Source organism: Camelina sativa, chromosome 20, assembly GCF_030686135.1.
Source record: "Camelina sativa cultivar CO46 ecotype springtype chromosome 20, ASM3068613v1".
NCBI lineage: Eukaryota > Viridiplantae > Streptophyta > Magnoliopsida > Brassicales > Brassicaceae > Camelina > Camelina sativa.
Window position 1 is genome coordinate 27,106,254 of NC_141899.1, and position 13,323 is coordinate 27,119,576.

The 13,323-nt window shown below is 35.9% G+C and overlaps 2 protein-coding genes and 1 pseudogene across 2 annotated transcripts; all 3 read left to right on the forward strand.

The window, feature by feature from the left end:
• Nucleotides 1–404, forward strand: LOC104771359 (defensin-like protein 222; annotated as a pseudogene).
• A 5,507-nt stretch (nucleotides 405–5,911) lies between these two features.
• LOC109131225 (auxin-responsive protein SAUR26-like) lies at nucleotides 5,912–6,493 on the forward strand. The gene has a single exon (XM_019241918.2). It carries the CDS (start codon nucleotides 5,992–5,994, stop codon nucleotides 6,325–6,327), a length of 336 nt encoding a protein of 111 aa, XP_019097463.1. The 5' UTR covers nucleotides 5,912–5,991; the 3' UTR covers nucleotides 6,328–6,493.
• Nucleotides 6,494–8,952: 2,459 nt separating this feature from the next.
• LOC147919438 (uncharacterized) lies at nucleotides 8,953–11,414 on the forward strand. The gene is made up of 4 exons (XM_087503966.1): nucleotides 8,953–9,093; nucleotides 9,172–9,393; nucleotides 9,483–9,707; nucleotides 11,253–11,414. The coding sequence occupies exons 1-4, from the start codon at nucleotides 8,953–8,955 to the stop codon at nucleotides 11,412–11,414; spliced, it is 750 nt and encodes a 249-aa protein (XP_087360092.1).
• The last annotated feature ends 1,909 nt before the right edge of the window (nucleotides 11,415–13,323 follow it).

The following is a 13,323-nucleotide window of genomic DNA, read 5'->3' on the forward strand; positions in this document are numbered from 1 at the left end:
ATGAAGAAAGGTGTCTTGTTTTCAACTTTTCTAGTTATTGTTTTATCATGTAAGTTTAATCTTTGTTAACGACAATACTATATAAATTTGTTTTAATTCTTATGAAATGCTAATTTTATAACATAAATTCTATTTTGAAAATAATATAGGTGTATCAAATATCAAGGCAAAAACGTATTTGGAAGAAAAAACTGATTTTTTTGTATTCAGCAGCAAGCCCTCAAATTAATTTTAAAATAGATAAACTTCCATCAGATAAACATATTGGTGTTTCAGCTGCTAAAAACTTAATTGGTTTCTGCCAAGAATGTGAACATTATTGTTTGAGAAGAAAACGGGTTATTGGTGAATGTCAATCATTTATTTGTCATTGCTCTATTAAGAGTATTGGTGTTGGATTGTAATTATTTTCTAAACAGTTATAATAAAATAAAGCAAAACGTATTTGTTTACTTTTATTTAAATTTATCTTCTTTTATTGAATTTATAGTACATATCATTTTAAGCGCCACTTGTACCGGTCTATCTGCAAAATTTACCACAGTAAAAGAATAATTTGCTTCTACAAGGACTGCCTAGATAACCCTTAGCGATAACAACGTTGTAGAGTCTACTCGTCTGAATTGTTTGACTGCAGAAAATGTTTTTCTCTCTTGGAACACGGCTATCCTCTGCTGTTTTTGTCTCTTGAAGCACGGCTATCCTCAACCCCAAGTAACGGAAGAGGAGCGGACCCAACCGACAACCAACCGGAAGATGCAATTAACGTCCAAGACAAAGTCCATAATATCCATAATGGGGAAAAAAACTAGCATCTCACTTACCTTGATAAAATCCATTTTTGTTGTATTTGTTCTTCTATAAAATAATAGTATAAATATAAGCTAAGTGGCATTCATCAATACAATTATAATATCATTATATGTTACGATTGATTCTCAATAATATAGACATGCAGCACTTCTTCCTCTTAGACTATTTACAATGGGGTTGTTGAAAATAAAATTTAGCTGCTTAATTGATATAATAGGGATGTTGAGAAATGAAAAAAAATGACTTGGATTCACAAGTGTTGAATCATTTTAACAGGTTAAAGAGAAAAGAGGGTGCAATCTTTACACGTGTCATGTGTTTACTGGACTCAAAAAAATATGCACAACAACATATGAATAGATACATCCGAGAATAATGGAGTGTATTTATTGGGTTTTTTTACATCTATATTATTGAAAATAATTATTGTTATGATATTACTTTTAAAAAAATAAAAAAATTATACCAAAATTCATCATTTTTCATATTCTATAAATAGAGACTTGTTTCATTAGGTTTGGTCACAGAAAAAAAAACCATCTTCTTCACAATAATTTTCTATTTACCTCTCATAAATTCTTGGTTTTATCATTTTCAGTCTTCTCTGAAAAAATGGATCCAAACAATAACCCTTATAACACCCAAAATTCTTCTAATTACCCTTTTAACTACCCAAATCCCAACAATTATCCATATCAAAATCAATATTCCAACTAACCTCCAAATATGCCAAATTATGGTTTTCAACCAAGTTTCTTCATGCCATCGGCTGTTCCAAACTATCATCCATACTATGGTTCGGGGATATCATATCCATCTCAAGGTTCGGGGATGTCATATCCAGCTCGCATGTGGGACCAGGGGCAGACCCAGCAAAAATTATTAGTGGTGGCAGCTTACTGCTAGGTGGTATCTAACCCTCAACCTTGAGCATATTTCACCTTATTCTCAAACTATTTTGCTACTTAGCTTTTTGTGCATAGTGTAAATTTTTTTTTATATTTTAATTTTACTGGTGGCAACTGCCCCTTTGTGGGACATAGACGACTTGTCTATCATTATGAGGTCATGTATCATATTGCGTAATATGATTGATGAGGATGAACGTGATATATATTTTCAACGATGGAACGATTATGATCAATTTGAGGCAAGTGGGTCTAATACACCGCATCCATTCTCAACTGAGGTGCTACCTGCATTTGCAAATCATGTACGTGCTAGATCTGAATTGCATGATTCAAGTGTGCATCACGAATTGCAAGCAGATCTAGTCAGACACATATGGGCAAAGTTCAGAATGTCTCGTGATTAAAATGATTTTAAAGTTTTTGAGTTGAGTCTATTGTACTAGTTATGTGTGTTTTATTGGTTGTATTGTGTGCTTCTTATTGTATTGTATTGTGTTCTTCTTATTGTATTGTATTGCATTTTAAGTTTTTCGTAATTTTATTTGTTTTAATAATGACTCTCTCTATTTTCGTTTTTACTATTTACATTTTTTAATTAAGAATATAAAATTTAAATGAAACTAAAAATAAAAAATTATTTAACTCTTAACTATGTTAATTATATTTTAAATGATAGTCGTTATTAATACGTAATCGAAAAAACTAAAACATAAAAAAAATAAAATAAATAAAATAAAAAAATGTAGGGTAGAGTGTTAAATTTTATTAAACAAACCATTATAGAATATAAAATTTTAATAGATATTAAATAATTAGATGGAAAAGAAATAAAAGTATGCGGAAGAGAGATAATTTGGAGAGTGTTGAATCTTAAAACCATTATTGATAGTCTTATAACAATAAACCATCACTAGAAATAGAATCATATCCCACGCTGGTGGTGGTTCAGTCCAGGAGAGATAGACAACCGTTAAAGTTCCAAATTGGCAGAAAAAAGTAAGTAGAAACCACATGGAATCGGTGATTGGTCTCTGACACTTGCTTCATCATCGAAATAAATGCTATATATTTGTATTAGATTATAAGCAAATATGGATATAAAATAATAATTACACTATTATTCGAGTCAACAAAAAAAAAAACGAATTGTCCGCGTAAGACGCGGTTCCACGTTGACTAACGTATGCAAGCATCTTCAAACACTCCCATTCTTTTTCATAGACACAGGAAGGGGAGACGAATCTGATGCTCCAAGATTCGTCTTTTTGTAACTCTTAATTTTCAGGATTTAATATTTTACTATCAAAAGTATTATTATTATTGTTGTAAAAAGGTGAAAAAACTTGTCCTTTGTTTCTTTTCCCCATGAGATCCACCAAAAAAAGCAAATTAACCCTAAACTAGAGGCTTGATCGTTTTCTTTACAAGATCCAAATAGAAAGACATCTCTCCTCTCTTGACTTTCTTATAGGAAGACTACGAATAAGATTACCAAGTTATGATATCATTATTGTTGACTTGTGCTCAAACAACACCTTACATTTAGCCCTAAATCTGCTGGCTAAACATCTAATCCAGAATTTATGTTCTTAACTTTCTAATTAATTATAACGGTCTGTTTGGTAACATAGTCAAAACTGTACAGAAAAGCTGTAAGCTGAAACTGTAAACTTTTACGGAATAGTGCAAAGCTGTATATGAAAGCTGTACAAAAAAACTGAGAGTAAAACTTTTAATAAAATTTTTGGTAAAGTTTTTGTAATTGGTAAAAATCAAAGCTGTACCATTTGTAAAGTTTTGTTTGTGTTTACCAATCAAACCCAACATCTTTGTTCATAGGGTGTTCAGATTTAAACTTTTCAATTTCAAGAGATGTCCAAAAAACAGAAACATTTTTCTTTTTATAGGACAAAAAATATAAATAACTACTTTTTCTAAAGCTACAGAAAAATAAAATTACAAATTTTTAAAAAATACACGAACCAATATCAAATTATTTTGCAAACTAAATCAATTGATGGGTATAACATGGTGCAATAACACTTTTGTTTTTGCACAAAAAAAAAAAAAAAAAAAAAAAAAAATAGAAAAGAGAGAGAGTTCGCCCTAACCGTCGCCCAAATTTTCAGATCTCCGTTTGCCCTCTCCGGTGACCGGCGATCTTCGCCGTAACCGTGGGAGGGCCTCTGTGTTTCGTTTATTACTGTTTTTGTTTCGCATCGGTGAGATCTGGTAGTTTGATGGAGATGTTAGTGAGTCAATCCTTAGTTTGGTCTTCACGGTGAGGTTTGGTAGGCGTTCGTTGGAGTGTTGCCCTGCCTCCCCCAGTGCTTTCAGGAGAAGTCTCCTTTGGTGCTTCTCGTTTCTGTGACCATGGGCTTTTGTGGTCTTCTGATTGTGTAAGCTAATCCTCCCATCTTTCTCCTCCGTCTCTTAGCTTGGTTTAGGTGTTTAGTTTTGGTTGCAGTGATGTTGGCCTTCGATTGGGGAGTATTTGTTTGTTTCGTGTTGAGACTTTGTGATTGTGTTGAGGAAGCAGTTTGAGCAGCCTTATCTGGGAAGGTCTCTGATTACAAGCAAAGATGATGATGCCGGATTATAGATCAACGGTTGGTTTGAAGAATAAATGCCATTGTCGTTTGTTTGTTCCTGTCTCAGATGTTGTAGTTACTCTTGTTCTTATCTTCGTTCGAAGCTGTAGTTGTGGTTTGGTTGTGTAATGGATCTTCGTCAGTTCCGTCCTGCCGTTGTCTTTCCTCCCATTCATTGTCTCTTCGGTTCAGCTTATGCTCCTTGCAGGTTCGATTTCTTTCTTAGCAGAAGTTTCGTGTTTAAGTGATTGGTTGTGGTAGTCTTCAAAGATTAGAGAGATTCTTCTCCTTGGCATTCACGGTGTGTGTTAGCTAGCTTGATCCTTCGTCAGTCTCGATCTTGTGATTGGTGTTTTTTCGAGAAGTTGTTCCTTGCTCCTTGTCTCTGCTTTCGTGATCGGTGTAGATCAGTTAGCTTTTTGGCGGACTCTAGTCAGACGTTAAGAGACGTATCAGTCGTCGTCGTCGCATCTGGAAGTGTGTTCGAGGCTCTATGTCCTTCTATGAGGCTCTTTACTTGCCGGGTTATGTTGTTCTTGTTCTTGAGAGATTGGCTCTCTTTGTGATAGGAGGAGGTAGATGTTATCTACGATTTGGCCGTGGGCTTTCGTGATAAATCGCATTTGCTGGTGTTTCAGGAGAAGAAGTCTCTCTTTTCTTTTGGTGCTAACCTCTTTTAAGGTCTGCCTAAAACTTCTGCTTTTATGTTTAGGAATTGTCCTCTTTCGATTTTGGTCTTGGTATTATCTGCTTGCATTTGTAGTTTTCTTTGTCTCCTTTGGATAAGGTTTAGTTTCCGGGAACTTTTCTTTGTTTGCCGGCTTAGTTTCCCTCTTTTGGGCTGTAAATTCCGGGGATATCTTTGTTTTCCGCCGGCATATGTTGTAATTCACAATGTATCTTTTTATGTTCTATAATATTATCATATGACCAAAAAAAAGGGTATAACATGGTGCAATCATTATATAAGATATAGCGAAAATACATATAATAATCCAGCTATGATATAAAAAAATATTGTAAAATTTGTCCGAACAAGTTGGGATGATAATTATAATAGACTAAAATAGAAACCCATTCTAGAGATGGCATATAAAAAATGATCATATTATTAAAGAAAGAACCACGTCTAGTCACCTCCATTCCTATCTGCCAAATCGCTGGCTTTCAGAATCTTTCTATTCTCGACTCGAGTCGGATCGGCTCAGGATCAATGGTTCGACCAGTTAACCAAATTCTTAGTCGATCAAATTGGTATTTAAAACTCTTTATTCATGAAGATCTCGTTACTTTAACATAATATTGTTACTCTATTAGTATTGATTTGTATTTTGATCTGTTGCGTCGTGGTTTGAATTGTGCAAATTGGTAAATATATGCCAATACTAAACCATCGGTTTGGTTTAGCTTATTCAGCTGCAAGCCGAGTAAATTAGAGTCGGTGCGACAAATGATCTGATTCTCCGCAGCTTCTTCATAAAAACGTTAGACCTTTCTCCTTTTTTCTTGTTCACTACGTAAACCCAACAACACTTGTGTATACATATATAAATGTGTATATCCACAATATTGTTATCTTAAAATTGCAAACGAAAAACACACATTAACAACTTCTAAGAGAGGAAAGAAATAAAAAAACCAAAGTCAGAAGTTTAATACCAACCAGTCAGAAGAGAATGAGAAGCTTGGTGAAGAAGCTACTGTGGTGCGGAGCCAAGAACTATGCTTCTTCGAGAACATCGGCATTACCAGAGGAAGGGAGAGTTCGGGTTTACGTAGGTAAAGATGAAGAGAGTCAATGCAAGCTAGAGGTTGAGGCTAATTTGCTAAACCACCCAATGTTTGAGGATCTATTAAGGTTGTCTGAGGAAGAATTTGGACACTCGTACGAAGGAGCCTTAAGGATTGCCTGCGAGATTGATGTCTTCATCAAACTTATCAATCTACACAAAACAACTAATCATCATAACCCTTCCCTTTGCTTTACCAATAATTCCACTAAATTATCGTAGCTTTTATACATTTTTTTCTTTTCATAATTCTTTATTTCTAAACGGAAGAAAAAATGGACAAAGTTCATTCCTTTATTTATTTATTTTTTGGAGTTTAAAGCCAATGGCATTTGTACTAGTAATGACTTCACTAAAACATAGTAATTGATATTTTTTGGTTTTTCTAGCAAAGCTGAATATATTGATCTGATGTGCACTTACATTGTCCCGATGCAATATATATATCAGTTAACCAAATAGGAATTGCAATACAATTCGAAGCAAATGGAAAGTTGGGTAAATGGATCTTTTGTTAATAAATGTGCTGCGGGACTAGAATCTCGTTTTACATGCTTGAACTGATGACAGTGTAGTTTTTTTGTTGTCCAATAGAGAAGATTCTTGCAGATTTTGGTGATGTTTAATTTTCTTATTTGCCATGTAAAACGTTGTTTAGGGCATCTCCAACCCCACTCTATTTTAGAATCAAATCTTTATTATAAAACAACATTTGTTCCAACCCTACTCTATAATTTACTCTAAAATAGAGAAAATGATAGGATTACTCTATATATAGAGCAACTCTATTGCCACCTCTATTTTTTTACACTAACTCTATTTTAGAGTTGAAAATAGAGTAATACATTGGAGGAAAACAATGCTCTATTTTTGAGTTACTCTATTTTAGAGGAAAAAAATAGAGATATACATTGGAGATGGTCTTAGAACAAGTGAATCTACTTGTAGATATATAACCTTGGAAAAGCCCATAGATGTAGCATATTAGATAGCCCTTGTGATGTTGTTCCTAACCGTTCTTTTCACCGCAATTGTAGCAATTTCAACATCTTCACCGGTCTTGTTTATGGCTTTTTGAAGATAATATAGTTTTGGGCGCAATCTCCAAAATTTGTCGTAGCAGTCTGATTGTCACAATGCATGATAATAACACTACAAGAAAACATGGATTTGCCTACTGCAATTTGCGACTTAAAACCCAGACGCTAAATTTAGCGACTGCATTGCTATTGTTTTGCTACTTAATAGCTACAAACAAAACAGTAGCCAAATAGACGCTAATTGGATACTAACTTATAATGTTGCATTTTAGTCGCCAATTTGCGACTAATTTGGCGACCGGTTTTGCAGTCGCCAAAAGTTGCAACTACGCAGCTACTATTTAGCGACCGATTTATTTAATTTGGGCCTTAAACCAAATTTGGCCCGTAAGAAAACGGCCCAAACCCAACTCGATCTCATATTCATCCCGAGAAAACCCTAATCCCTCATTTCTCTTCTTCCCCGAGAAAACCCTAGATCTCAATTGCTCTCAATCGAGAACCCCAAATCTTCATCCCGTTCTTGTTTCTCTTTTGTTGTTGATGGCCGGAGTAAAGAAAAGAGGAGGAGGAAGAAGAAACCCCTCAAATCCAACCGCTGGAACCTCACAACCGGCGAATCGAAGACCCGCGAATCTTCCCAGCCAGTATCCCTTCACGCGGGCGAACCAGCGAGACCCAGAGACTGATTCTCAGGGAATTCCTGTCCCAATCCTCCAGCCTCCAGCGAGACCGATGCCTCATTAGTCATTACGGAGACTATCCACCTCCGACAAACCTTTTCCAAAACTCGAGGAGCTTTCCAGGAGCATCCCCTTCCCGCGAAGCTCCAATAAGGCGTCCTTTTCCTCAGCCTCTCGCCTCTGCGACGGAGCCACCAGAATTCTCGAGTCCACTTTGACAGTCTCCTCAACCTTCAGTCACGAATCATCCTCGACAGTCTCCTCAGGTCTCGACTCTACCTCGTCAGTCTCCGCTACCTCGACAGTCTCCTCACGTCTCAAATCATCGTCCATCGTCTTCTCAACCTCGAGCTGGCTCTGGATCGCACCACAGTTCTCAAGCGCAGAACTTACATCAGGAAGAAGAAGACCAAGCTGATTCTGAGGATGACGGTGCAAGGGAATCACATCTCCCAGCTGATGTACTCGCTTCTTTACATGCCATGCTCGTCCAGCCAGGCCGTGAGTTGTACACCACTGTCCTCTCTCCCACATTAGAGCGTGGAACTACTTGGTAAGGATTGTTTTAGTAGGTTTGTTTCATTGGATTAGAAGGTTTGTTGAGAAGGTTTGTTGTTGTTGATTTGTTGTTGATTTGTTGTTGATTAGATTTGTAGGTCTGTTGTTAAGTAGATTAGTAGGTTTGTTGTTGATTAGATTAGTAGGTTTGTTGTTGATTATAATTTAACTTTCGATTTGTTTGTGTTATAAGGTTTGGTAAGGACAACGGTAAGATTACCCGAAAGATAACAAAAGTGTTTACAAACAAGTTTGATGGGTCATATTACAGTTGGGGTTGTGTTCCTACTGCAAGAAGAGAAAACTACTTCTTGGAATTCGCAGTAAACTTCTACTCCTTTCAATTTGATTTCTATATTTATAGTTTGTTTTTTTGGATTGTTTGTATCACTAACACTAGTCATCTTTTGTAGAAAACACACACCTGGGATCCCTCACTAACCGGTGTCGTTCAAGAAAAGTTCTATACCATTTGTCAAAACCGTATGAAAGACATGGTTTCCAAGGCAGCAGCTCAGTGAGATCAAGCAAAACCGAGTTGGATTGAGAAAACTCTTTGGAAAGAAATGTGTGACTATTGGAGCACAGAAGAAGCCCTGGCAAAGAGTGCAACCACTTCAGCAGCTCGAATGTCTGCCCGTAATGGTCTTGGCCCTCACAAGCATGTATCAGGGCCGAAGTCTTACTTACAAATCGAACAAGAGATGGTGAGTTATCCTTTTCATTGTTTAATAAGTTACATCAGATGGTTCATTATCTAACCTTTTCATTGTCTAACTTTTCAGGAAGTGGAATTGGAAAGACCGCCAACTATTCCTGAAGTTTTCATCAGGACTCATACCAAAAAAGATGGGACTTTTGTGGATAAGAAGACGCAAGCAGTTCATGAGGCATATAAGCAAAAAAGGGAAGCTAAGTTGGCTGCTCTGGACAATGACGACCAAGCTGATGGTACATCATGTCGATCGGAGCTATCTCACGAGGAGGATGATGAGCTCTTTCTTCAGGTAATGTTGCTTCTTTCTAATATGCATCATTACTTAAGTTTTTCATTGGTAAGTAATGATGTTAACTTTTTCTCTGTTTTGTTATGCAGTCTACTTTCATAAACGATAGAGGAACATACTTTGGGGTTGGAAGCCTAGGGAGTTTCATCAACGGCAAGTGGAAGTTCCCTGAAATGTCTTCTACTTTCACAAGCCTGCAACAACAGCTTGAAGAATCTAACCGCAAAATAGAAAAACAAGCAGCTCTACAAGCAGAGTGTGATGCAGAGGCTTCACGGGTTGCATCTGAGCAACAAGCAGAGATCTCACGCTTGGTGAGCTTCCTCAAGACTAACCCAAACTATGTCGTCTTCCTTGAGTCTCAAACCAATGACCCAAACCTTTTTGATGTTCAAAGTTAGGTTCCTTCACTATCCCTCCTTCCTTTATGATTATGAAAACTTTTGTAATATTTGTGACTTGTACTCTTGTTATGTTTGGATGTAAAATTAAACTTATGTGTTTGTTTAATTTCATGTTTGTTATGTTTTAATTATAGCTTTCATAATCAGTTTTGTTATTAAAAAAATCAAATAATTTGTATTTACCAGATTTTTTAAAAAGCATGATAATTAAACAGTCGTAAAACAGTCACCGAAACGTACACAAAATAGTAACCAAAACAGTTGCAAATGAGTAACCAGATCATTCGCTAAAGAGTTGCAAATTCAGTCGCAACTTTAGCGGCGAGGGAAGAACGACCACAATTATCAGTCGCCAATTAGTAGCTCCGTGTCGACTATTTGGCGACTAAATATTTTAGCGACGCACTGTTTAGCGACTACGTAAGTCAGTCGCCAATCAGTCGTAACTAAGTAGTTTGCGACTGTTTAGTGACTGTTTTTGTAGTCGGCAAATCTATGTTTTCTTGTAGTGTAAGCTGAGTAGTCTTGACTCCAAGATCCAATAGCAATTGCTTAAGCCAAATAAGCTCATCAGTAGTATCAGCTATGGAACACTACCCATTTTCAGTACTCAATCTTGACCAATACTTAAATTTAAAATTTGGATTGTTTCAAGTGATCGTTCAAGTGAAATCCCTAGGATTTAATTCTTCTAATAAAAGCAAAATATATTAATGTTCAAAAAAGAGGTAGGCGGTAATCCAGTACCTAGAACGCTTAGTCAGGGCTTAAGCAAATTTAGGCGGTTAAAGCATTATATAATAAACTATTATAAATATGATATTACAGATAAAAATAAATTATATAACTATATATTAAGAAAATAAGAATATTAAATCATAAACAGAAATTAGAAAAAATATTAATATATATATCAAACAACATATAAATTTGCAAAAATATAGTTGAAAATTGAATACAAAATACATTAAACAAGATTCATATGATTTAAGGTGGCTGATGCAGTCGTCTAAGCGTAAATGAGCGCCTAACACCTAGACGGGCCTAAAACGATCACCTAAAATGCTTTTTAGAACATTTTTGTCGTAAGAGACAAATTTCAAGTAAGGTCTTTTAAAAAACACTTTACTGACTACTTTTATTACTTTTGTGTTATGTAGTTCCTCGAAATGCTTAATAAGAGATTAGGACCTGCATATTATGATTTTACTAGATTAGGACCTACATAAATACACGAGTAAAAGAAATAAATATTGAATTTTATTTTTGAATTCGATGTTATAACCTGCACACAAAACAATTGTTTCCCTCACACTTTTTAATAATTATTTGGCAACTTTTAAAAAACCAGGTTAAACCTCATGTACTCTACTTTTCAGTACAATATAATCAGTTATTTATGGCCTGTTTTTATACTAATTGCTGGATTAGCGACAACGATCAAAAATTTAAAAGAGGAACGACGATGATAACGATAATCAACAAAGCAAAGCGACACGGCAAAAGCAAAACGACGATGATGGACTAGTCGCTAGAGTGAGAGAAAAGTGTCACGGAGATGAAAGCGGAATCGCTGGAATTTCAAGCGACAGTTACCGTCGTTCATCTCAACAGTAATGGTGACTCATTTCCCAGTTTCAGCGACTATTTAATTAATTAATATGTTGTTTTTGTCTATTTTTTTTGTCGTTATTGCTCATCGAACGACACTAAAAAGAACTGACCCTTATTCTACGTATGTCATCTTAATAGATAAAAGCTAAATTATACAAAAATAACATGTGATGTATTTATATTAATACTAGATTACCAAAAATAATAAGTAACTTTTAAAAAAAAATGAAAGGACCCGACTTTTTTTTTATTAACAAATAAATAATAATAATTAATAAACTACAACTAGTGGTCTCATACCCACTAGCCATCTAATCACAATCACAATCAACAGCGGAAATAATCAATACCAATATTCCATAAATAACCAATAATAATAATCCAACAATTATAACATAAGCAATATCCAAATACCAAACAATAGGAATCATAGAACCAGCAACCTAGCAATGTTTCTAATGACCCAACTCTAGCAACCTAGCAATGCCAGACAACAACCAATCGAGTCCCTAGATTATCCTCCTCTTCATTGTCTTGATTCCACGATAACACTTTGCCTTTACCTGCACTACAAACACAAATTGCAATGCATGAGTATTTTATAAACACTCGGTAAGGCAATCCTCCCATCTACTGGGCTATACACACAAGCAATAGAGACATCTCAAATCATCAACCAATAGTCAACAATAACAAAACAGGACACTGCATCGACCGACACCAAGCATGCATCGACCGACAACAGTTGGGGTTGCATCGACCAACGCATGATATGCATCGACCAACGCATGATATGCATCGACCGATGCAAGATTAACTTGCATCGGCCGGTGCTCCCATTGCATCGACCAACGCATGCTCGACATAGCACGAAAACTCTAGGTTTTACGCGCCGTCCTCGCACTTGCATCGACCGACGCACAAACTGCATCGACCGATGCAATGCCGAGCATCGTGTTTCCCCGAAGCTTCTCGCCGGATCTTTGTTCCTACAACCACAAAACTCAATCCCAAGCCATAAGAAAGCCTCCTAACATCCCAAATAACAATCTAACAAGCCTAACAACACATAGCTAGCAAATCAGAGAGATCTCTAGCTTAGATAAGCCATGGTCATGCACTTACCTTTGCCAAGACGATTCTGAACCTCAAGCAAGCAAGAAAACACTCCTAGCAAGCTCCTACTATGTTCTAAGCCTCATATCTCACCAGGAAACGCCACAAACCTCGAGGAATCTCCCAAAACGCTTAAGAACTCTTTTCCTCTCTTCTTTTCTCTCAAAAATGGCTAAACTTGCCTAATGAGACAAAAACTCGTATTAAGGGTTTTCTTAACCCAAAACGCAGCTTTTAACTTAACTCGTCCGCAGAGAATCGACCTTGCATCGACCGATGCAATCCCCTAAACCGGGATTTCGGTTCGCGGATGTTACAAAAATTAAAATTTACAAGAGTAAGTAAGAAAACAAAGAGGAAGATGATGAACAAGACGACTTCTCTCTTTTCCCTTGAGTGGAAGATTTTTAGAATTTGTAAACGTTTTAAGTATTGAGACAAATGCGTGACGTTTGCTTAAGTACATCAATTAGGCTAAAGCAAGTGGCTAGTTTGGTCCGATCCTAATTAACACCGGTCTTAAACTCAAATATATATATCCAAAAAATTAGGCTTTTTAGGCTCAGTCCGTTCAGGCTATAAAGATTTTTTGTTTCATTTGGGCTATCGACTTACACCAATTCTCCATTAGTTTTGTTTATTTGAGAGAAGGGAAATGCAGAGTTACTAGATTTTAACATGCGGTACACCGTGTGCAAATAATTATTATTATTATTTATATTTTATGTTTATATTAATTTTATTATTGTTTTTATATTATGTTCTATTTTTTTGTTAAATATTAGATGTTTTGTAA

Coding starts and splice junctions, on each gene's coding strand:
- LOC147919438 (XM_087503966.1), top strand. CDS start 8,953: ATGTGTGACTATTGGAGCACAGAAGAAGCCCTGGCAAAGAGTGCAACC. Junction 9,094..9,171: donor TACAAATCGAACAAGAGATG/GTGAGTTATCCT, acceptor CTAACTTTTCAG/GAAGTGGAATTGGAAAGACC. Junction 9,708..11,252: donor AAGCAGAGATCTCACGCTTG/GTGAGCTTCCTC, acceptor AAAATTTAAAAG/AGGAACGACGATGATAACGA.
- LOC109131225 (XM_019241918.2), top strand. CDS start 5,992: ATGAGAAGCTTGGTGAAGAAGCTACTGTGGTGCGGAGCCAAGAACTAT.